Source organism: Sardina pilchardus, chromosome 6 (genome assembly GCF_963854185.1).
Source record: "Sardina pilchardus chromosome 6, fSarPil1.1, whole genome shotgun sequence".
Classification (NCBI taxonomy): Eukaryota; Metazoa; Chordata; class Actinopteri; order Clupeiformes; family Clupeidae; genus Sardina; species Sardina pilchardus.
Genome location: NC_084999.1, coordinates 18,526,143 through 18,551,979, shown reverse-complemented (window position 1 = coordinate 18,551,979; position 25,837 = coordinate 18,526,143). Strand labels below are relative to the sequence as shown.

At 47.2% G+C, this 25,837-nt stretch overlaps 1 protein-coding gene across 1 annotated transcript in view; it reads right to left on the bottom strand.

The window, feature by feature from the left end:
- The window catches only part of LOC134082849 (exostosin-1a), a 42,104-nt gene continuing 16,267 nt past the window's right edge, over nucleotides 1-25,837 (bottom strand). The window contains exons 2-11 of the mRNA XM_062538858.1: nucleotides 11,942-12,035; nucleotides 9,206-9,313; nucleotides 7,755-7,874; nucleotides 6,106-6,238; nucleotides 4,106-4,224; nucleotides 3,046-3,141; nucleotides 2,705-2,794; nucleotides 1,881-2,041; nucleotides 1,195-1,366; nucleotides 1-291 (exon numbers count right to left, since the gene is read on the bottom strand). Of these exons, the coding sequence (XP_062394842.1) occupies nucleotides 106-291; nucleotides 1,195-1,366; nucleotides 1,881-2,041; nucleotides 2,705-2,794; nucleotides 3,046-3,141; nucleotides 4,106-4,224; nucleotides 6,106-6,238; nucleotides 7,755-7,874; nucleotides 9,206-9,313; nucleotides 11,942-12,035 (1,279 nt within the window). The 3' untranslated portion in view covers nucleotides 1-105. The remainder of the gene's footprint in view (nucleotides 292-1,194; nucleotides 1,367-1,880; nucleotides 2,042-2,704; nucleotides 2,795-3,045; nucleotides 3,142-4,105; nucleotides 4,225-6,105; nucleotides 6,239-7,754; nucleotides 7,875-9,205; nucleotides 9,314-11,941; nucleotides 12,036-25,837) is intronic.

Genomic DNA, 25,837 nt, shown 5'->3' with positions numbered 1-25,837 from the left:
GGGGGGGGGGGGCGTCTTAAGGGTGAGTCCCTGGCCAACGTCTGTCCCACCCCTCGCAAGACCCAAAATCGGGCCTGCAGGGATTCGGGGCTTAGAGCACTAGAGCTAAAGTCGCTCGATGTCCTTGTACTTCTTGCGCAGTATGGACACCTGGTCCTTGAACAGAACGGGGTCCAGTCTCATCTGGGAGTGCACCAGGGGCATGCTGCCAAACCAGCTGGCAAATTTGTTCATGCAGGTCTGCCGCTGGGCAAAGTGGTCGGGGTCCGCCCAGCGAGATGTCCTGGAGGTCTGCAGGGAGAGACACAAAACATATCACATGAAACTGAGATAGTACACACATATTTCCCATTAGAAGATACAGGACTGTTAGGCAGAGAGGGTTGTTTGAATAAGAAGATCCCCACAGAGAGGCTATCAGAATGGTTTATTCATTTTATTTCACGTGAGCAGTAGACGAGTAAATCTACAAGGAGTAAAGCAACTGGCTTTGAGACACCGAGTCGACGGGTGGAAATCAGTCTGCCGGCAGCAAGGTTTCCCCTCCAACATAAACATTTAATAATATATCTCCAGCAGGGAACGGAAGCTGGCACATCTGCTGAATCCATTGGAAAACACAAGAAAGGAAAACAATGGCGAGAAGTTCTGGCACAATGTGTTGTGTCCTGTTTGTGTTGGATTGGACACAGAGATCAACTCCGCTCCAAACTACACACTAGTAGACTTTGTCTCGAGAGATTAAGAACAGATTAACTCATACAAATCAATTTCATCCAGCAAGCAAAAAATAAAAACTGCAGATCGGCACAAACGAAGTGTACATTAAGCTTATAAAAATAAAAAAATAAAATAAAAATCTGGTTTGCAGATTTATGCAGAGTTCATCTCTCTGCCGAGGCTTATGCATTTTACCTGAGCTGTTATGAAAATGAAAGTTCATGACACCACTGCCAGCTAAAGACCGTTCAAAATGACTCAATTTGCTGAACAGTTCCAGGGAACTGGCTCTATGGAAAATGATTCTGAGCGCTTTTTTTTGCCATTTGTTAGATTTTGGATTAGAGCAGAACACCACGGGTAGGATTACACGCTCAAACTCAAAGCCACACAGACGCCCGCCAGAGAGAGGAGACACAGAAGAAAAACAGAACTGTTGAAGAGAGAGAGAGAGAGAGAGAGAGAGAGAGTCACCTGTCCCATCATCGTCTCCTTGTACTGCTTCTTCTGCGTGACTTTGATGGGGGGCATCCTGGTGACGGCCGACACCAGGAAGTTCATGAGGATGTCTTCACAGTTGGAGAGCTGGTCAACCATACCTTTCAGACTGGTTGGCAAGTAGCTGGTGTACAAGTAGTTGTAGTATCTGGTGAGAGGAGGAATACTGGTCAAGGGATGGAGTATAAAGGCCGGCGCCCGCTGGACACGACGTTCAGCAGTGTGGGCTTGACGCGCAGGATTTTAAGAACAGTTTTTGATCCCTGTGCGGCTGCCGAGCGGCTAGTGGGCTTTGCTCCGTTAAAAACAACGGAGTTGTTTTCTTGTCGCGGTGCACCGCGTACGTACGCGTCTGGTGGGCGCAAACCACTCATGAACACAGGTGAAAATAACATAAAAAAGTTAGGATCCCAAATAGAGAATACGTGATGAGAGCATGCTACAGTACTCTGAATGCAGTATCGCTGACTAAAATATCACCGATTTAGCCATTTCAGTCCATATTGTCTCAAGACTCAGTTGAAGTCTTTCAGTCACCCCTATGAGCTTTATGGCGCTCCGCACAAGTGCATGGATATGCATGCAAGGTCAGGTAATAATAATAATAATAATAATAATAATAATAATAATACATTATTTCAGTCAAGGCGCCGTCCATATACCTGTGATAGAAGGCTGCTCCTGTCAGCACCATGGAGTAGTCGTTGGTCCACTTGGACGTGTAGCCCCAGCGCTCTTTGTTCTGATCCCAAAAATGACTGCGAGCTGGATATCCCACAATCCTCTCTGGGAAACTCTGCCACACAGTAAAAGCAAAGTCCACCTGCACAAAACAAACAAATAAATAACTCCTGAATGATATGACATGTATTATTTTTAGGTTTTCTTTCAGATTAATCAGATTCACCATAGACTCTAAGCATCAAGGTCAACTAGCATAAAACAAATGCAACCACATCAAAAGCACTCTCTACTACTGTACAATAATAATAATAACTAGAGATGTAATTCCAAGGAAATTACGAGTGCATGAAAATGCAAAAATGATGAGGACTTTTATTTTGAAACAGTTGTGGGTAGAGGAAACAGTTGAACAGGATATGTAGTCTTAAGAGAGCCAGAAAGTCTGAGACAGAGAGTTGCTGCCAGGTGGCTTTGAACACCTGGCATAAGATTCTAATTGCTTAACGACTTTATTGTGATGTCATAATCCAATGTTAAGTCTATGGGAGAAAAAATGTTTTAAAAAATTCATATAAATTAAACGATAAAGTTTTCAAAGATGAAAATTACATAGCTGAAGTCACCTAAGTAAGACCTACGCAGCGCAGTTTGAATGAAGTTTCTACGTCGAACGGTTGAAGCTGAATTGAACGCACAAAAAGTGTCTGAAGAAGAATAATAATATCGATAATAAGAATAAACAGCATAACAGTAGAGTGCATTTTCATGCACTCTAATAATGATGATGATAACATTAGTATACCTCTGTGGTCGATAGAACAGTATCTTCATCAAGACTCAGCACTGCGTCCGATATAATACTGTCGTAGGGAAGGAAGCGACTGCTCATCATCTGAGGGAAAAAAACAAACAAAAAAACTTCACCCACAATGCAACTGGGAAAACCCCTTCTGTGAATTCTGAAATGAGCCTCTACCAAGTCTTTCTTTCTTTCTGACACCCTGCCAACACTGTGGGCAGCTCTGCCACCATCAGTCATGGCTGACGTTAAATAAAGCTAATTCTGTTCAGGGTCTTAATGATGTGCCAGAGCCCAGCGGGTATTTGGCCCTGCAGGGAACAGGAGGTGTGGGGGTAACTCACCTTGCTCTCCCCCTCGATCACGATGACGGGGACGCCAGTGGCTGGCCAGCGGTGTTTAGCAGGCAGGGGCTTGTCACAGTTCCAGAGGACAATGATCTGTGGTCCAATAGTGGTGGGGAAACACACCAGAAGTAAGACATGGTCATGGTTATTTTAAAACAAACACAAACTAAAATGCAAGTGTTTAGTCTAGTTGATAATATTATCAATTTGAGACTGCCAACAAAATGGAAGCACATTTGGGAAAAAAAAAGGGGGGGGGGGAGCTTATCTAGCTAAGAACTGATTGTCTCAAAAACAGAGCAGATTTGAGCCTTTGGCCCACTGTCAATTAGGCTGGTCTGAAATTCTGAGTCTGAGGTTTCAGATTAGCACTCCAAAGCTAATCAATGACAACTCAGAATCCATATTCTAACTATGCTCCATTTTAATCCCAGCACAATCTTAGCACTGGTCAAGTGACAAGGATAACGCAGAGAAATGTTGATTCCTCCCTGTTTCTAGTGTGCTTTGATCAAGGTCATCTCAAAAAGACGCTTGATAGATATCCAAACCCCCAGGAACAAACCTACAACAGCTGACAGCAGCCATAACAGTGAGCCTCGGCAGCTGGTTCAGATTTCCCTCCTGATAGATATTCCTATCGACTTTCTGCTTTATTTACCTCCACACGGATGAATTATGCACAGCGCTGAATTATTTCCCATTTCTATGATTTAAGCCGTTCTCATGAAAGCATAAGCTGATGTAATTGGCAGCAGACCTCATCACAGAGGGATAAGAGTCAGTTTTCATCAGTTTGAGAACAGGGGACGCCATTGACACCAACGCATTAAATAAAAACACAGGCACTCACACACATACAGACAGACAGACACGGCCTTGGCTTAATCCTGTGTTTGTGTTTTAAGTGCAGACAAAGCACCCCTGAGACGTCTGTCCATCACAGAGAGGACAATCCACAGGGGGAGGGAGGGAGGGTGTGTGTGTGTGTGTGTGTGTGTGTGTGTGTGTGTGTGTGTGTGTGTGTGTGTGTGTGTGTGTGTGTGTGTGTGTGTACCTGGGCACAGTGCTGAGACTTGGCCACCGCCACCAGGAGCTTCAGGATGGGCTGGGACTGCGACACCAGCGGGGTGACGGCGTGGATGACCGCGGTGAACTTAGGAAGTGGTCTGATGCCTGTGGGACCCAAATCAGAAAACAAAAAACATATGAACAAAAGGGGAATAAAAACATCAAAAACGTAAAATCCATTCTGAAAAAAAAAAACCCCCCAGACTGGATGACAAGGCCTTTTGTTTATGTCTTCCACAGGTTCCTGGTTTGGTTATTAGAAAGTGGTGGCTGCGTGTTGCCGAAGCCGTATTGAAATGAAGACGAAATAAAGACGACAGATGAAAGGCCCTACAACTACAAGGACCAAGGAGAAGAACAGAAGAAAGGCAAAGAGAAAGAAACACACAGAGCCACACAGAGGGACCCTTAGGACCCCTCTTTGATACAGGCGCCTTTTTGAAAAATCAAGAGCACGAGGCTCAAAGGCTCCCCGGCGCGGCGCAAAAATTTGAGAGAACGAGGAGGACCGTCTGCAAACACATTACGCCTTCAGACAATTACCTGCGTCTGATTTCAGCTTGCACCTTAATGGCTTTCATCCCTTTTGTGATCCGGCTGCAAGAAAGTCCAGCCAACTCTTTTGAATGGCTAGTCAAGCTGGGAAAGTTTCTTTTTTGATAAACTGTGTTTTTATGCCACTCACAAAAACATAAGAGCTCCCATGGAAGTACTGTGACTCAAATTGTGTTGAATTAAATTGGAAGATTGGCCAGGGGAAAAAAAAACACAATAAAAAAGTTCAGTTACCAGAGTAATAATGGAATAGCGCTTTAGCGTCAAGCTAAATTCATCAAACCCGATACACACATTCCCTCTCTCTCACAGTGGTCACCTTTAATTGCAGTCTCTATGTCACATAAATGAATGGATGAAAGCCTACCCTGAATAATTCACAGAGGTGTCAATGTGAATTATGGCCGGTGTTTACCTTTGCCCACACACGCTACCACCGAGGGAGACGAGGGTGAAATTAGACCGCTTTAACTAATATAAAGTCAAACTGCATTTAAATGAACAGGACAGGCGGAGGGGTATTATTATAGCCGTCAGGCCGATTCAGAAGATAAAGCTTTTGCATCCATAATGGCTAGAGCGATGCTAAAGCCGTTCTGACCTGCTGGACTCCGTAAACATTCAAAGTCCAACATACACATGACAAATCTTTAATTTAAAGATGAAAACCAAAGGAGTAAAGATATGATGAATCAAATATTTCATGGCATTCAAATACTTGAGAAAGATCGGACCTATAGATGTTAAGACTCATGGTAAACAACCCACCGGCTACATATTAACCAGCCAGCTACAACTAAAACGTTCCGTCACTACATAATCTGCTGTTTAATATCTTTTAGTAGACAGACACAGCACTTTCACATATTTAATCCCTGTTGTCCCTGGATCCCTGTACTGTAATGTCTACGATCATTGATGTATCGCATCCCTGTAGTGGAGGACTTTGCTCCCTGCAGGGGATAAATTAGACCTCTATCAGATATAGTAGATCCCTCTATCAGATACATGAAATCCATGTATCGGATAAAGCAGATCCTAGTGGACTGCATCCCTGGGGTCATTTGTGGGCGATGCACAACTGGTGTGCTTTATTCTCGATACTCCCCCCCCCCCCCCCCCCCCAAGGTACTTCCCCATAACAATGATCCATCCAACCAGTTAGTATTAAGGGAGATAAGAATGTTACAAACATTCCCCCCTAACCTATCAATGGCCTAGGCTATGTTTGTGTCCTTGGGGGTGAAGACAATCAGACACTCAACAACACAGAGTCTTCTCACTCTCTGGAACTTTCCACAGAGGGAGGCTTCAGGGACACAGAAGAATGAATGGCACCATATTCTCACAGCACATACTCATAGTTAAGCTAAACATTTCATTAAATGAGGAACCTGCATAAAAATGATACCACAGACGCAGTGCACTCACCCAGGCTGGAGTAGAAGAAGGGGAAGTCGCCCAGGCTGGGGGAGTACTGGGGCAGGGTGAAGAGGCCTCCGGGCAGCCGGTTCCACATCAGGTTGCTCCTGGCCTCCTGCTGAAGCACCCGGTCCTGGATGATCTGCGACGGAGGAACGAAGCAGTTACTCAGGGCGCACACACACACGCACACGCAAACACACACACACATGCGAACACACACACACACGCACACACACACACACAATATGATCCTATTTCAAGGCCAAAACATTCCAAATTGAACTTTGTTGTTAATAGTTTCCTAAAGACATGGAAAATACATACCGGTAATAATCAATATAGTAATAATAATAATGACAATAATAGCAATAATAATATCATCGATAGGACAACCTCATAATTTTCCTCACTCTGTTGACTCGTTTAATTCACTTCATCCACATTGCATGAAATGAAATAGGAGAGTGTAATGCCCTAGGAAATTTATAATCTCAGAAAAATCCATCATCTTCTGTCAAACTGAAAAATAATCTCTTACTAACAGCAAACATGACAGAAACTGACAGCAACCATTTCAAACCTCTAATTGCTACTAATAGCAGATCACTATTCTTCACTGGATATTTTGCGAGCACACACACACACACACACACACACACACACACACTTCTCTGATTGATGGTGAAAATAACTTCGGCACTCTTAAAGACTAAACTTAGACCGGAGGCTGTGAAAAGACCAAAGCTAAACAGCTATAAAGCACGCCAGCTATGCCAAAGGCACTGAAACCCAAACACAGCCAGCGAAATGAGCCCGGTCTCCGGAGACACCTGTTCCCGTTAGCAGACACTGATCCGAGGGCGTGAGACTGCCCGTGGTGTCCCCTTACCGCCGGGCAGTCATCTCCTCAGGACTCCCGGCGAAAGCACTTCCTCTCGGGAGAGTCGGGTGTAACGCGAGTTTGGGTTTTAGGGTGGTGCTGGTGGTGGTGGGTTGTGTCTGAGGGTGGGGTTGGAAGTGGAAGGGAGGGGGGGAATGGGGGGCAGTTATGGAACGCTGCTCTTTCAGGAATAACCCCCCTGACGTGATTGGCTCTCCAGATGTAGGACGGGGCCTGGCGACAACGTGTGCCATGCCAGCCGCCGCGGATGCTCACCCTTCTAACGTCCTCTTCGCCTGCTTTAACTTAGCGCCAGGGTGTGACACCAATGTGTCAGGGGAAAGCACGCAACCCACGGAGGGTGGTGGGGGTCTGGGAGGTGGGGGGACGGATGGGCAGGAGGCTGGGTGGGGGGTTAGAAATGTGGAGGTGGACCTGACTGAGTCGCATCTGTCCCCCTGGCCCTATGCCATCACATTCACAGCGCTGAGCCGGGGTGGTGGCACGGAAAACGCCAGAAAGAGCGCCTATGCTTTGATCTCCAGGCGGAGCAGCATGGCAGAAACATCCTGTGCAGAGTTCACCGACAGAGTAGGGTGTGGGAGTACTGTCCACTGTACCATATGTGTGTCTGTGTGTGTCTGTGTGTGTGTGTGTCTATGTGTGTGTGTATGTGTCTGTGTGTGTGTGTGTGTGTGTGTGTGTGTGTTTGTGTGTGTGTGTGTCTATCTGTATTGGGCTGATTGATGGGGCCGATTTTCCCCCACTCACTCACCTCCAGAGTGGTGAGGACGATCTTCTCCACGGACGAGAAGTAGGCCTCCCAGAGGAACTGTGTCTGCTGGCGGAGAGCGAGGATCTTATCCTGATGGATGGAGCGCACCGTGGAGGGGATCTGTCCAGGGAGGAGAAGAGGGAACAGAGAGAGAGAGAGAGAGAGAGAGAGAGAGAGAGAGAGAGAGAGAGAGAGAGAGAGAGAGCCCCAGAGGAGGAAGCATTACTCAAGCAATTAACCTCTGGACGCGTGGAACATTTCTGAATACAGAGCATTTACATGGGGCAGATAGAGAGAGGAAAAGAGAGAGGGAGTAAGAAGAAAAGAAGAAAAGAATATCCGACAGGGGACGGCATGAACGAGTGAAAGGGGATAAGCGTGTGGCTGAGAAGAGGAGGAGACACAAAAGAAGTCTCTGAGATCATGTGTATGAATGAGCACAACAAGAAAAACATATAGGCAGTGTACAATGAGTTTCAAACTTTAACAGAAATAAAAGGGTAAGCTTTAAAAGTTCCGACACTCATGGTACAACCTTCTTCTGTCTATCAGCAGTACTGTTCAACTGGCCAGTGCAATATAGTTACGTAGAGCAATTATGTTTCATGGGCATTTCACCGGCTCCAACTCATTACTATACAGCGGGTTGAAAACTAAGACTGAACCTCATATGAACGTCAGCCTGAAGTCTGAGGAATCGAATGAAATTAGCATGAACTGGGAGATGGTCGGAGAGGGAGAGAATGTGCTTCCATTAAAACCCCGGGAGCAGTGGACGCTCTTCCTGCTCTCCCCCACTCCATCATCCTACTAATTACCCCCGCAGGGAGGAGCGTCCATGACATACAGTCGGAGCAGTTATTCTGCTCAAGACAGCAGCTGTCACTGGCATTACACCCTATGGTTCCCTTTAGCTTGTGCACAGTGCGAGAGCTAGATGACGGAATAGCTTTAGCATTAGCTCCTCCCGAGACCAATTTCACCCCCCTCATACCATTATCTGCTTCGCATCAACATTTCTGAAACGTTTGCCATTTCGGGCTTCTTAACGAGGAGGTGGAGACGGACGAGGACTAGAACAGAAGACAGACAATCATTGGTAATGACCGCGCTAAAGCTATAATATGGGCTCTCGTCAGACCGCAGAACGGGCTGCCGAATGTGGCGTGCTGCTCTGGCAGCTGTAGGAGTCGTGTAGCGAAGACGGGACGGGAGATCGGGAAGGGTGGGGAAGGGAGGGAGAGATGGGGGGAATGGTGATGATATGGCAGGTAAGACACACAGGTGAGATGAGGTCACCTGGAATTGGGATGGGGGGGGGGGTGGAGGGTGGTGAGGAGAGAGAGAGAGAAAGAGAGAAATCAGGAGGGAAAGAAAGTGAGAGGAAATGAAGGAGAGAAAGAATGCAGAGACAAAGAGAGAGAGAGAAAGAGAGAGAGAGAGACACGCACCTGTAGTAGCAGCCTTTCGTCCCCGATGACGGCGGCAGTGCTCCAGTCAATGACCTCGGAGAAGGGCAGCTCCCAGCCGTTACTGAGCATGACCGGGACACAGGCAGCCTAGAACACACCACAGACAGGGAGACGTTAGCTTAGCTCAGCTCAGTCAGGTCTCTTCAGGCACGGCGATCCCATCTATGCATGGTGAATGGTAAAGTGGGCATAGACTGGTCACAGCATGAATCCAAGACACAATTTCTGAGGTATAACAGGGTCTTGAAAAGTAGAAATGTCTGACTGCCTCAGTGGTTTCAGCAAAGCACAAACAACTAGGCCTAAGTAGTGACTCTCCTTCCTAGAAAACAAAATACTATATCTTGAAATTGTTGTACATCAACTGCCTACAGTTAGTACACCTTTAATTTAATTTAATTTCTCACAGGAGAAAACCAACAGTTAAGTTCCACTAATATGTTTGTCATACAACGGATCCAAAGCCAGTCAAGACAAGACCTCACAGGGTAGTCAGGAGAATGCTTTACACTGACCTAGGTCATGGCTACACAAAATGCTTCTGGTAAAAGGTTTGCCTTTACAGTATTCTTCCTGTTATTACTGACGGGAAGTTGTAGTGACTAAAGTTGGACCACAAACATCGGCTCTGTCAGTGGCCATTACTCTAAACTGCCGCATGAAATAGCAGCCTCTCCGCTAGATCTGCCCTCAACAGATGCTTTCAGCAGTCTACACTAATGACTCCTCACACAGCTGCAGCCAGCTCTTCAACCGTCAGCGCCGGAGTGCAGCGAGCAGCGAGACTCCTCCGGCCCAGGCCCGGCGCTGATGTGGCCCGGATCCGGACAGATCCGCTTCCCTCCGTCAGCTGCTCTCTGAGATACAGCCTGGCCATTAGGCCGCCAAATCAATCTGCCATCTGTCCAGCACTGACACCACCTCTTGAAAGATTATCAGATATGAAGACCCCAGAGGGCTCCGTCGACTTGCATTGCAAATGTGCTGCAGCCGAGACCACATTAAAAAAAAAAAAACTATGTCCATACGCGTGGATTGGATATTAAACGCAGTTGTCAACAGAAAGTCCAATTGTCTGAAATCCATCTGGCAGGACGGATGCAAAGAGGTAGAAATGAAATGCATTCTCAGATTTATTAAATGGTTTGTGGGTTTGAAAGGGATGACAAGCCAGACAAAAAAATGTCCCTGCGGTTTTTAAATAAATAAATAAAAATAGAAATGAAAAGAGACCATTCATGTCATTCACCTTCATTACACTGACAATAATTCTCATTCCAGCCTGACAGATCGTGGACACTCTTTCGGCAGTGATGTCAAATTGGCGCCTGATTTTACATGAGCAAATCTTTGTTAGAACCTTAATGTGGTTTGAGTGCAAGAATGTGCATATTTGTATGTGTGTCGGACTGTGTGTTGGACTGTGTGCATGTTTTTAACAGGCCCCTTACGTTGTCTCTAATCTGGCAATCTGGGTGCCACTCTACCGCAGCGCTCCCATCCCCCCCCCCCCCCCCCCCCCCCCTCCCCCCTCCCCCCTCATGTCCCGTGTTGTCCCACGCCTGTAATCCTTTCAGTGTCATTAACCCAAGCTCCAATCTGCTGAAATACAGCCTGGCAGAGCTAAGCTATGGCCTACACAATGCATTATCTGGACACACGGACACACACACACACAAAGTCCCAGTGTTAAGCCATAGAACCACACTCTACATACAAGGCCATCATGAAAGATTCTCTCACACACACACAATGCAAAAACCACCTGCTAAGTCATGCCTCTACAAAGTGCATGATCCAATAGTGCTTTGGGTAAGCCCAACACTAAAACTAATGAGGCACTGAGAGCGGGAGGGCCTTTTCTCACTCTCGCTTTGGGCCACGTGGACTAGACGTATCCTGTTAGTGGCTGAGCTCATCGGCCGTAGTGGCGTACACACACACACACACACACACAGCTAGCGCAGAAGTAAAAGACAAAAGGATGGCGACCCCTGGCCCGTTTCCAAGCGCGTCCAAACCGTGCTCTCATTTCCTGGCCTCGGCTGATTGCGCCCCGCAGGAAAGAAAAAAAAAAAAAAAAAAAAAAAAAAGACTTCTGACTCGCTGACACCGCTCTGACTTAAGTAGCTGTCACGGCTTCAGAGCTACGCCAAAAAGCCCTCACGGCGGCGAACCTGCACACCACCACCCCGCCTGAACGGAGGAGCGAAGAGTAAGGTGAGCGCATCGCCTCAGAGCCACTTAAAAACAACCCCACACCTGCGCGCGGAATATCAAACGCCTCATCAAAGCGGCCTGCGTCGCTCTTGTCAGAGCCCGAGTGAGCGTTACGGCAGGTGTGTGTAGGCTACCTGAGTGAGAGGTACGGGCTGGCGGGCGGACCCTTACGGTCTTTTTTTTTTGGACTGTACTCTTTTCGCTGTTGTTACAATGCTTGTGCTTCCTACTGGTTCAGGTGTATGGATGTCAGGAAATTAGGCTCCCAGTGTATTTCATGTCAGAGTGAAGTAATGTTGGATACAGTCTGTATCAAGTCAGGTATTTGGGACCTCCTCTGTATGTTTTGTATGTGTGTGGTGTGTGTGTGGTGTGTGTGGTGTGTGTAGTGTGTGTAGTGTGTGTAGTGTGTGTAGTGTGTGTAGTGTGTGTAGTGTCTGTAGTGTGTGTAGTGTGTGTAGTGTGTTGCATGTATAGCCACATGCGGCTGCTCACCTGCAGTGCCTCCAAGAAGCGGAAGGAGCCCAGGCGTCGTCCCCTAGGCACCAGACAGAACGTGGAGTTATGCAGCATCTCTTTATAATCATACCTGCAGAGAGAGAGAGAGAGAGAGAGAGAGAGAGAGAGAGAGAGAGAGGAAAAAAGACAAAATACATACAGGATGAGCCAAGGCAAGATGGCATCCGTTCAACATCCTGTTTTATTTTTTGCTTTTGGCGGGGGGGGGGGGGGTTTCAGGAAATCTCAATCTGTGCACCCCCTATGTACAACAACCCCCCCCCCCCCCCCTTTACTCCACAGGAACAGCCGTCTGTAGGGGGGCAGAGGTCGGAGAGGGTGGCAGCAGGCTCCGGCTCCGACCCGCCACCCAGGGACTCAGCAGGGTTCACCCCAAACCAAACCGCTCAGCCACGAGGCTCCGGTCAGATCCCAGAGCAGATGAGAGAGGGGAGGGAGAGACGGGAGGGAGACGCTCACAGCCACTGGCATTCAGACGAGCACAGGCGAGGCGGAGGCATTCAGCACACAAACCAAAAGGGACTGCATTCATTCACCAGCAACATATTGTTTTGTGAGGAGAATGAAGCTGTAACAGCTCTTCTATCAGGAGGCTTCCCCTTTACTGTGACTAACTTGCCCATGTCAGGTTTGTCACTATAAAACCACGTACTTGGGAATTACCCCCCCTTGGAGATGCACAACCTCTTCAATTACTCACAGCAAGTCCTGAACAGCTGCCAACAAGCGGTACGAGAACACATCAGATTCAAACAATCCAATTAAAACTCAACCCATCATGACCTCTGTGTTGTCAATCAGGTTGTTAAAATAGGGCAACAGTGTCCTAGAGTGAATTTGGTTCCAGCACTGAACATTGAGAAGTGGGGAGCACAGTCAAAAGAATGCTCTTCGAAATCCCTCCTTTTTAAACATGGCAGACCACTCTTCTCCAGTGCTGTGTGTTAACCTCAAAACACAGGAGATATAAATGTGGGGATTATTCAGAAAAAGAGAAAGACTCAGCGAGAGGGAGAGAAAGTGAGCGAGAGAGAGAGAGAGAAAAAAAAACCTGAACAGCCAAACGCTCCGAGCAAAGTTTCAGTCAGCACTTGGATTAAGGGCCTGTTTGGAATTCCTGACATGACATTCCACTCACCCCCCCCACCCCCCGACCCAATCTCTCTTTTACCTAAATCCTGCCCCCACCGCCAACGAACCAACTCCCCCCCCCCCTCCCCTCTCCCTCCTATACCTACGGTCTTCTCCCTCTCAGGGCGATGAGTAATCAGCTATGCTGTGCATTCCTCCGTTCAGCCCCCCGGTGCTTTCTTGCCCAGTCTCCCTCCATTCCTCTCTGGATCAGCCCAGCCGGCAGGCTGCAAGCTAGTACCTCTGGGGCTCCAGCACAGGAGCAGAGGGGGGGGCCAGGAGGACACCCCACCCCCATCTACACCCCCCATCCACCCCACTGGCCGACCCTAGTGTCCCCTGCCCTCCCCTCCAGCGCTCTCATGTTCTCAGCAGGCTCAGGACCACCCTTCTTGGAGTTAGCCGATATTCCGGGCTAATTCCCCTCAGGAGAATGTTAATCAGCCCATTGTTCAAGGAGGGGGATTATTCGACTGGGAATTTATGTATAGGTGTGTGTGTGTGTGTGCGCGTGTGTGTGTGTGTGTGTGTGTGTGTGTGTGTGTGTATATATACACACGTCTGTGTATGCAAGAGATAAAGGGAGAAAATGTGTATGTGTGTGTGTGAGAGATAGAGAGAGATGAGAGAAACACCATCCTCAGGCCAAATGACCAAAATATTTAAAACAAACAAACAAAAAAACATTTTGAAAGGACAATAAAAAAAAAACACACAGGCCCTAATTTATTCCACTGGAGAGTCTCTCGTCCAACAGACTCGCGGATGGCGTGTTTTACACTCGGCGTGGTTACCAGGGCGACGGCACCCTCCCGGGTGGCGGCGGCTGCCATAAATCAGATTAAAAAGGAAATGAGAGCTCACATGGCGACCATCGGTTGCCGCCAAGCTGCCAACCTGTTTGTAATGAGGGTGTAATTAGGACAGGACTGAACCCCGCACTTATCTCCCTTTCTCATGGAGGCGGGAGAGGCTCTCCGGAGACTCAGGAACGCCGGCAGCCCCGCCATGCTACACGGCGGCGGCTGCGTTCCTCACCCTCTCATTCCGCACTGGGGACATTCCCACACCTCCAGCAGGGCCCCCGAGACGCTAGGAAAACAACTCACAAGATCAGGAAGGAAGCGGGGGTGAAATATGATGCGGAAATTGAATCGATCCAAATCTTTACGTTTCGGAATTAGCCACCATTCCTTGTGTTCCGCTAAATAACACTCATCATAATCTGTGTCCTTATTGCATTCAGAAGTTGGGAGTGGAGAGAGGAGGAGGGATAAGAAATCGTCCTGGGGGGGTTGAAGGTTGCTGTCTGAATGGCTCATTTTCTTTTATAATAAAAAAATTGCACCTCAAACTCCTAGAGGGGATGTGAGGAATTAGTGAATATAGATATATATATGGGTGTGTGTATGTGTATATGTGTATTTATATCTGTAAACATGCATATGTCAGAGACAGGGGGATGCCGTGATGCTTATTTTTGACTGCCTATTTTTTTATTACTATTAATTTCCATCTTGTCTTTGTTTTCAAAATGTGACATATATGTAATGCAAATATATTGGATCACATCTGTATCATTTATACTTGAGTGTGTTTCAGGCATCATTTCACTGATGCCACAGGAGACTCAGAAGGCACTCTGTGGATAAAGTGACATTTGATGGCAGCCTGAGAGATCATCACTTTCCACTCCATTTGTCTCTCTCTCCATCCTTCTCCCTTTCAAATGGCAGTTCTTTTGTCTTGCTGCTCCGCGTGGCATTCGCCGTCCGCTTGTTCTTTTTAAGCGCCGCACGTCATCGTTTCGACGCGGGTAGGCGGCGATGTTCTCACTCTGTGTGTGAGCACTCTCGGCGTCCGCAAACATGTAATCTCTCTGCCACCTCAGCAAAGGATGCTTTCTAAAAAGGCTTAAAAATAGAAGGCCCTTTTACGTCAAAGAACAAAAAGCCTGCGCCTTACGCCCCTCTGACACCTGATTGTGCATCCCCCCGCCACACGCAAAGTCGCCGCGGAGTGCCAAGACGTCCAAAAATGGGGAGGCTAGTCGGTGTTGCCGCGGTTGTTTACAGCGCTAGCTACAACGAGGCAGCGGGTGGCGGCGGTAAACACAGAGCGAGGAGGCACTCCAGGCTCTGCAAGCAAGCTGGGACATTTCAGCTGCTGTGACAAAGACTGCAGCAGCAGCAGCACCACACGGTCCACGGCTAGCAGGCCTGTGAATAAATCAAAAAACGGAAACCATTATGGTCAGAGGCCACGGATGCACTTTGAGACCACCAGCGTGCTTCTCGGCCAATTTTCTCCGCCAAGAGGATATTTACAGTATGTGCGGGGACACACAATACATTCTGCAATATTTCAGGCAGGGCCTCAGATCCGGCACGGCGTTCAATCGAGCCGGCCACAGAGTGTCTTTAACTTGACCGCCCGTCAGTCTCAACGGCACGTTCGCTCCTCTACCACAGCGCACAAACAGCTGACAGCCATAACAGCAGAGAGGTACAATGACAAAGAGAAACCAAAAAACAAACAAAAAAAACCCGTCACACGTCAGTTCCTCGTTTGACTCCAGGGCACTAACCAACAGTTCTCTTCTTCTATAACAACAACAGAACGTGTGAGCTTCAAAATGACACAAGGCCATTGTCCAATGTCTTTCACGTACAGCTCACGATTAGATATAACTCAAGGTGATGACCATGGGAGAAGGCTAAAGTTGGGCGTGAAGTACAAAGTCCTGATATACTTTGGGGCCCTAAGCACCACAGACTTGTCTACTCAGGAGAGTAAAGAGAGTGAAAGAGTTCTGGCTACACACAGAGAATTTGACTTGAACAGAGAGAATGGAGTAAGAGGAGAAAAATGAACAGACTGACTGACAAAGACAATCGCAGGCAAGAGAAAATAACAAAAGGAGAGAACGAATGACATAGACGAAATGACAAGAGAAACAAAAGGTGGAAAGGAAAACAAAAAAGAGAGGGAAGAAGAAGGAAGAAGAGAGAATGAAAGACGTGAAAGAATGGGAAGAGTGCGCACCGGGTGAAACAGATGGTCAAACGCGGACGCCGGACCTCCGGGGTGACCGGCGGCTATAAATCAGCTCTCGTTAAGGTGCTCATTAATCACATCTCTATTGTGATCCACACATATTAATAACAACTCACACACACACACACACAGAGACACACACACACACACAAACACACACACACAGAGACACACACAGACACAGACACACGTACACACACACAGATACACAGACACACACAGCACCCCGCTTGACAAACAGTCTCCAAAACAAGTGAATGGCACCGAGACGAGCTGGTCCTGAACCACCAATCAATGCGCCGGCCTGGCCAGGGAGAATGGAAGAGCTCCAGCGGCCCAGAAGGACGGTCTATTTAAGGAGGCCGAGTTGGCTGATAACGGCCCCATTGATTGTGTTCACGCTGACGATTTCATTTGCTCGGAGCTGGCAGGGACAGGAGAACAAAATAAAGGCATTAATTGAGTGTGTGAGCATGCACGCGATAAACAAGAGGATAAATTGCCCAGCTCTTGCACACTTGGGCACAAACACCAATCGGATTTTTGTCTGGAGGCTCGACACCGATCGGCTTTTGTAACTCCTAAATGCCACGTCGTCTTCAAGACATTGGAGAAATGTGCAGACGGAGAATGCTAGACTTAGAGCTTGACTCAGACTTTGAGTCTAGTATTGAGGTTATCATTCGGGGGCAATTTCCCGACTTCTTTGAAAGCCCGTGCAGACTCGTCTTCGCTGGAGCCCAATCAGCGAGACAAAGGGCAGGAGTGAGGGACGAGATGGGGCGAGGGAGGAGGGGGGGTCGGGGCCAGAGCAGTGACCCCTGAAGCAGAGGGGAAGAGGGTGTGCCCTGGGGCAGCTGGCAGCCAACACACAAACATCTTAACAAGCTCACTGAGAGCCGCCAGAGCTGAAAATGAGTGTCTGATCAATCAGCACAGCAACAACAGCAGAGACAGCCACACACACAAGCGCGCGCGCACACACACACACACACACACACACACACACAGACGGAGAGAGAGAGAGAGAGAAGCCTAAATTAGATCTCTGCCTCACAGAATTGTTGAATGTGCTTCTTTGTGTGTGTATCTGTCTGTCTGCAGACACCTAGGCTACAGCCATCACAAATGAAAAAAAAAGGTTGCTAAGTTGGTGTGTGTGTGTGTGTGTGTGTGTGTGTGTGTGTGTGTGTGTGTGTGTGTGTGTGTGTGTGTGTGTGTGTGTGTGTGTGTGTGTGTGTGTGTGTGTGTGCGTGTGCGTGTGCGTGTGCGTGTGCGTGTCCTCTTTCACTGTCGTCCTCAAGGGCATCAAGGTGTGTCTGTGTGACAGAGACAGAGAACCAAGATGCAGGGAGAAAAAAAAAGAAACAAACATTCTTGCTGGCTGACAAGACAAGACGCGCTGTGGACAGGGTCGAGCCCTGTGCGGACCCCTGCCATCTGGCTCCTCAGGACCGCTCTCCTGACGCCTCAGTGAGGGCTGGGACGACGGCCACATGCCCTCACCGGGTCTTACGGCCCCTCCGGACCATGACAAGCTTTGACCAGCGCGGCCCGGTCCAATCCGGCAATGACATTTCGGTTTACCTGCTACATCATTTCAGCTTCACAGAAGTAAACTCCATCTGTGCTCAAATTTGAGTCATATTTGGTCACATGCAGTAGCACTGGGCCAAGATCCCTGCTAATTAAGCTCCACACTGAAATATTTAAGCCTTCATATTAAGGAGATGGTCTTCAGTAAAGCTCAATTTGGAGATGTTTATTTCATAAAATGGAGAGGTTTTTACATCAGCTCGCTCAGTGGGTGTTTTGTGGTGCAGCTTTGAAGAGGTGGAATGTAAAAACAGACAAACTATCAGTCTGTTGCACTTTCTCTTTAAGGTTTGCACAGGAGAAAGCCAACTTGAATGTGCACTTGAAGATAACATTCTGCTTTTATAGCCCATCATGCCAGTTTTTTAATCTGTTCTTGCTCTTCTGAAATCTTCCCAAAGCCATTTGGTTCTACACAAGAACAGGAAGATGCTTCTGGATAAATGAAGCCGATGGAAGCTCTCCAAGGGATACAAAACTGGGGCAAACCTGCTGTGATTGCAAGCAACAGCCACCACCCACCCCCCTTCCCCACCCAAGTGATGAGCAAACAATGAAAATATGGTACAGGACGGACGGCTGAGAAATAGGGGCCACTTCAGATGTCGAGGCAATCAGATTTATTCCCACACAGAGGCCCGACAGTGAAGACTCGCACCAAAAAGTGTGAAGAGGTGAGATTGTTCTGTAATTTTTTAGTAGCCTAAATCTTGCCAAACCAATGTGGTTTTGGCAGATAAAAAAAAAAAATAACTCCAATAAAAGTGATGAGTGAGTGACAGTGAGAAGGGGAGTGCAGTGAAGTGAGAGGCAAAGAAACGACAGAGAGAGGGAGGAAAGAAAGAAATACAGAGTGAGTGAAAGTAAGAAAGGACAAGTGAAGGGTTAGAGAGAGAGAGAGAGAGGGGGGGGGGGGGAGAGGAGCTTTGTAAATGAATGTGTCCCCTTTCCCCTCCTTTGAAGATTCTCCATTGCGTTCTGCTCTGAGTCTGTGTCAGGAGGCTGATCTCTTCTGGTCCCATATGGAGAGTTTAGTGTTGCTAAGAACATGAGTTCGAGCCAAAGGAATGTCAGCCTCAAAGGCAGTCAGTGAAAGTGAATGTCATCAAATGTGGAATGGGTAAAAAGAAACAGCCAGCTTGCTCGTTCATGCACCACACACACAGACACACAGACACAGACACAGACACAGACACAGACACACACACACACACACACACACACACACTTCAACAAACGTCTGAACTCCAAACCCTCTTTTCTCTCAGAATTTGCTAAAAGCCATGAAGAAAACCTTAGCTGCAAACCTTGACTGAGCCGGTTCATGAACTACAATAACATGCTCAAAAAATGCCTGAATCAAAAAAGGCAAGCAAATTGGGCCTGCGTCACTTTGCAGTCGTAGCTACCTACTCTGACCGATATAGCTGACCAATCCGTCATGTCAGTCAATCAATTTACAGCAACTGGGAACTTTTAAACCTGACTGTAATTTGATGTGTTTTTCCCCCTCAAGAAAATGCTCGGAAGTTAGCGTTCTTATTCTTACTAATGGAAGTTAGTAAGAAATTATGCCAACTTTGATAACAGCAGCTCTCTGAGCTTCAGTGCCATGGAAATCTTTCGTCACAACCTTAAGACAAACTTCCTGGAGTCTGGAGGTCCTTGTTTATCCTCCTTGTCCTCAAATCCCCATTACTGACAAAAACAGTGCCTTCCCTTTAACACTGACAAATATTTCCTGTGGAACATCCTAAACCAAACTCCAAAACTAAAAAAGAAACCTTACAAGCCAACAATGTTAAAGCATGAATTGTCAGCAAAGCAAAGATGAGGCACAAAAAGCTGTGGCATGTCAGATAGAACCACAGGCAGTCAAATTTGTTGTCATGAAGCGAATGGCTTCTGAACAGCTTTGAAACCAGTTTAAAGCTGCTATGATGACAAAAGAAACTAAACAAAGAATGGAAGAAGTTTACAACAAATTCAACACAACTCAAAAGCAAACATCTGTAAAAGGCAACGCTCATTAACAAGTGAATGCCTGGGCAAAACCTTAAGGGTTTAATTTGCTTTCCAGATGCCGTAAAAAAAATAAATAAGGCCCCTTGCATCAAAGGCGCCTTTTTTTTTCCAAGGCCCTGTTGCAAGTCCCAGGTCTCTTGTTTGCTGGCGAAGTTCAAAGCAGGCTTCATAAAACATTTACACCAGCTCTGAGTGGAGGCTCCCTCGGCCAACTCTGTGCCCTGTGACCTCAGGTTAATTTATCTAATTACAGCACAAAGGATTCGCACTCCGCGCTCTCTTCCCTCTCTCTATCCCCCTCTCTCTCTCTCTCTCTCTCTTTGTGTAGCTCTTTTCCATCTCTTGCTCGTGCTCTACGCCTTTCCGCACCGACAGGTGATCCGAGGTAGAGAGTGTGATTGTGAACGACACCCAGGGGATGGCTTTCGTGGAGTTCATTTCTAAACATGTGGAGTCGTGGACCAAAAAAAAGAAGGGGGAAAAAAACACTGTTTGCTCTCCTGAGGTGAACGTGGCACAGCACAGCTTGCACTATAAGATGAAAAAGGCTGTTTTTAGTTTGCTTATCAGTCAAACCCTGCCATGTATTTTACTGTATCAATGTATGTCTTTTTGTGTGAAGCAATTCTTTTCTTGATAAGAGCCATTTTTTATTAGCTGAAAAAATTCAGAAGTTCAGAAAATGAAAATATGAAAAGAATAAATATTATCATACGCAAAATATGCACAGAAAGTTATGAAGCAACCTTCAACAACAACAACAACAACAACAACAACAGCCACAAAAAAAATGTCTTAAATCCACATCCACTGTGTCAATGTGCTACGCTGCTTCCTGAGAGGGATAAGTTACACTGGACAGATAATTACACTGCTGGAATGCCTCAGTTCCCCAGCCAGAGGGGGGTCAAGGAGTGCAAGTCCGAGCCAGAGAACAGTGGGAAGCCCTTAGAGAGACAGCAGCACCCAGAGCCATTTCTCCTCCAGCCGCCCCCGAGACCCAGAGACGAGCTCACTCGAGGGCCCAAAGAAATTGGCAGCGCTCTGCCCATGCCATGCCATGGCGTTTGAGGGGCAACGTTATGGCAATGCTTGGCCTTGGCAAACTAACTAAGAATTTATGGACCCAATGTTTGCCCTGAATTTTTTTTTTTTTTTTTTTGTACATGCAAGGGTGGCCCTATGGAAAACCCAAGGAAACGAACACCTCAGGGGTTCTCAATTGGCCAAACAGTTCCAGTTGATGTGTAGGGTCAAGTGTGCACAGCGAAAGGAAAGCCACGCGCTCGGCAAGTCTGATGAAACCGCAAAGATAGAGTGGAAGGGCTGACGTGGTTGAGAGATCATGAGGTAAACCTCTCCCTTTCCCTCTCTTTTTTTTCTCCCTCCCTCTCTCCCTCCCTCCCTTTCTCGCTCTCTCCTTCTTTTAGTGTCCTCACCACAACCAGAGAGCCTGCCATTGACGGGCCCGAGCAACTCCTGTTATTTTAGTCGCTGAAAGCAGTACTCCCGCATGCATTATTCATCGCAGGGGGAAGCAACGACGACAGAGAAGACAGGCGAACAAGGAGACAAGACACAGATCAAGAGCTGATCAATGCTCTTGTCATTTCAAATGCCTTGACAAGGCATGGCTGGCTAGCATCGTGCAGCTTGTCTATTCACTTTGCATATAATATTTCAGCAATTCAGTTCTTTCGACGAGAACAACAAAAACAAAATCACTGCAACTGAATAGAAGATGGCAAATGGGTTATTTTCGGGTGGCCCCCCGAGAAGTGCTAAAAGCCAGCAATTTTGCAAGTTCACCTAGGATGCTCACATTAAAGTTTCGGAGGCATTCAAAAATTCAAAGTGCATGCCAGTCGCCTAACAGAAAGACCGGCTGAGACAACAACACTAGGTACAGTCCAGAGCTTGTGCAATCTGAATCTACCTGGTGCCAAATAGAGGGGGGGATATTTGAGACGACCCATCGGAAAGGGCAAAAGGATTTCCAGGAATGCATTCACATGCAGTGTCCATAATCCCTGGGGTTGGGGGGGGGGGGGGGGGTCCCTGGGAGGGCATGAGGGGAAGCGAGGCACGATGGGGGAACAATGGGTTCCTGCAGAGTGAGACGCAATGATCCCTGAGGGACGTTCCCGAAGCGGCAGTGGACAAGGAAGAGCCTGGACTTGCACCCACGTGCCAAATCCTCCGGAGAGGGACTGTGTGGGAGAGAAGCGTCTAACGGCTGTTGCACCTATGGGAATGCCTGTAGCATGCAAACAACACAAAAAAAAGCCTTTGGAATTGACCAAGGGTGTGATTTGCGAAGAGTTATACCGACGGCGTTGGCTCAGCAAGACCTCTACACGAGCATTGCCTGCGCAGCAGGTAGCGAATTCTATCTGCACTCTCCTTCTCCCCTGCTAGCTCGCGCTCGCTCGCTCGCTCGCATGCACACGGGCAAAAGAAAAAGAAAAAAGCCCCAGGAGTCGATATTACCCGACGCGTCACACCACATAAGCCTGGTTAATGCCTGCCCAGGCCAGCGCTGCGGGCAGGTAATTAGTTTAGCAGCGGGGCAGATGAAAGGCGCGGAGGGGCAGGGGGGGGGGGGGGGGGTTGGGGGGGTGGCGCGCAGGTCGGCTCCGGTGGGTTACGGAGTAGCACGGGGAAGTCAAAAGTTTCACCCAGGTGGCAGGACTCGCCGCGGCGCTTTTATGAAGCCGGCGCCCCGAGCCAGGCTGGCCTGCGGGGGAGCCGGCGAAGTCCTGCGGGGAGGCCAGGTGTCACGGACCGGACCCCGGCGCTAGCCGGCGCTCTCATTTCCAGCGCCGCACCACCAGCCTGTGGGTCTGGCTGGTGGGAAAAGAGAAAGACAGGAAGGGCTAACAAAAAAAAAAAGCTAGCTCCATCCTTTCATATTTATTTTTCCTCCTGACTGCCAAAGTGGGACATTTGTGCGAAGAAAATAAGAGGGCAAAACGAAAAAGGAGGCTGTTAGTGTCTGCCGCATACAGAGTGTTCATTATGTTTTTTGTGGGAAGAGTGCCGGCACGGTCATTAATAATGCAATCCTCTGAGAAGCGTGTGTTTACAAAGGTATATCACCAGAGGTGCAAAACTGAACCACTGGAAAGAACACATGACTATAAAAACACAAAGGAAACTATGCTCAACAGCTATGCATGCGCTCATGGTCACAAATAGTCACACAAACATATATAGAGAGAGGCTGAGAGATAGATTGAGGCACCAGAGAGACAGAGAGAGAGAGAGACAGTGAGAAAGAGAGACAGAGAGACGGAGTGTCGAAAAGTCCAGACAGGTAAGGCAAAGGCAGACACCAGTGATCCCTTGGGAAATGCAACCCAATCTCCCACCATCTCCAGCATTCCCTGCGAGTGGACAGAGGCCAAAGCACAAGTCCACTCAAGCAGGAGCCCAGGCACACAACCCAAGCATGTGGCAGACAGGGAAGGCGACAGACGCCATTGGAACTATCTAAACTTAAAAACAAAAACAACCAGGAACCACCGAGGAAAGGGTGGGGAGGATATGGCGTTTGGAAGATTCAGGGGAGTTGCGTGCCATGCTGCAACAACATGGCAACATCCGAGGAAGCACAAATCATGACCTCATCCTCCAGACATTCGGGAACGTATAACATATGCCGCATCAGGGCACGCTTTGGGAGACTCTTAACATGCAAATTGGGTCTCCAAGAAACAATAAACAAAGCAAAAACACAGAAAACACAATTCTGTGTGTGAAATGTGAAACAAATGCAAATCAAAAACAACTGAAAAAAAACAATCCCTTCAGATCTTCGCATCAGACATGCCACGGGGTCACCCAATATTATGCTATACTTGGTGTGGAGGTCTACGCAACACAACGCTAAATGATAAACACAAAGAGACAGAATGTGGGAGTGGGTACGAGTGGCACAGTGTTCTGGGAACCCCCGGGCGGTGGGAGACTACAGAGCCGTCTGTGTGGCAACAGTTTGCCCTGCTAAAGTCCTCCGGAGGCGGCCCTTATCTCCGCCCGTGTAGTGGACATGGTGAAATGCGGGGTGAGGTGAGAGATGGTGTCTAGGGTGTCGCTCTGCAGCAAGAGCCGCCTATCTACCATCAGCTGGCTTGGGGTCAGAGATGGCGTGTCGCGCGCCGGCGAACAATAACACCCCCCCCCCCCCCAAAAAAAACTGTTGAAAATGGTCGTTCCACTGCAGACGTATGTGCACCAAGTCAGATCTCACCTCACAGTGGCCAACAACAACAACAACAACTCGCAAGAAGCCACACACTAAGACTGTCATCAGTGAGAATCTGAAGAGTCGATTTCTTCAAATCTCCAGAGGAGATCTTTCCAGGTCAGTGGAAAGAAAAACACCACCTCAAGTGTTCCGGCACGATAAGGATGCCAAATATGTTGATTTTTTGTCATGATAGGCAAACTTGTTCATCTCGACATCACGACCGCAGGGAATTTCCCAGCTATCTGAAATCATGCGATGATGGTTCGGTGAGGGTTTATTGATCGATAAAGAAGTGCCTAGGTGAACAGCAAAAACACATGCTGCAGTTCTGGCGCACTTTAAACAGGTATAGTTTCCACTAATACTGTACATTGCATTCATATATACCCTCTGGTGAAGATACTAAGCAGTATGTGAGCCTCTTTGACAGCAGCTAGTGCCGTGTGACTAGATTTCAAATGATAAGCTCATTCTTAACCACGTAAGCCATCAGCTTGCTGACTAGCTGAGAAGAGCTAAGGTTCTCACGCCCGTGCTTACAGCCTGTGGTTCCAACAGTAGCAGGCTAACAAGTGCAAGTGGTGGGAAATGTCACATTTAAATAGGTTTTTGTGCTTCTTGGACATTGGTCAGCGGAGCTGGGGTTTGTGCTTTGTTAAAAGCACTTGAAGCCTGGCTGCGTACAATCTCCATAATCCTGACCATCATTTGGCTCACCAAAGAAAAAATGCCATTTCTATAGTGACAAAACCCTTTCTAGAGTTGTAATGGCAATGTTATTATGAGCAACTAGCAACATTGAAACAAAAATATGAAAGAAAATGTCTTTCTAGTTAGTAGGTAGAGAGGCTTTAGTGTTGCTAACTTGAAAGGTTTCATCATGAATAGTAGTGGTGGGGGAAAAAATCGATTCTGTTCAGTATCGCGATATTTTGTGCATGCAATTATATCGATACGAGTAGCTCAAAGTATCGCAATACTTAATTATATAATTTAATTATCTATTTTACTTTTATTTGAGGCGAGTTTACTCAGGGTTTACTCTGATGACATTAAATATGCTAGATAGATAGATATATAGATAGATAGATACTTTATAGATCCCCAAGGGGAAAATTCAAGATAATACGCTCACAAGGTGGCGCTTGTTGTGGCGCTTTATTTGGCATTCAACGGCAATTTCTAATTGAAAGTGTGGGTGTGTTTCGGTTTTCAACAAAAAGCAAATAGTAAGGACCTTAATATGCACCATGCCATGACAAAGTGATTTGAACAGTGTTATTTTCCTTATTTTTTGTAATGCCTTCGAACAATATGAGAGACATGAATAGCAATATATTGCAGAATCGAATTGCAATACTTGTTGTATCGCAATATGTTTAGAATCGCAATAATATCGAATTGTGGCCCAAATATCGCAATAGTATCGAATTGTCATTCTTTTGCCAATTCCCACCCCTAATGAATAGTCAACTCAGTTTTTTTTAACAACAACAAAAAAAATCATGCCACCAAAAATGGAAAAAGGTCTCGCAAAGTTTCTCATAATTAATGCACAATAATGCATTTGAAAAATAAAAATCTTGAGGAGCTAAACCGATTAGAAGCTCACGGATAAATAATGTAGACAAAGTAACTAAATACATAAATAAATAAACAAACAGACAGATAAATAATAAGCATGTGTGACTTTACGTCTAAGGATCAGACTCAACTGGGGAGCGAGAGATGTGCTCGGAGAAGACAGATAGATCATTAATATCCCAGCATTCTTGGTGTGAGTCATCCTACAGCACTTCAGCACTCGGTGG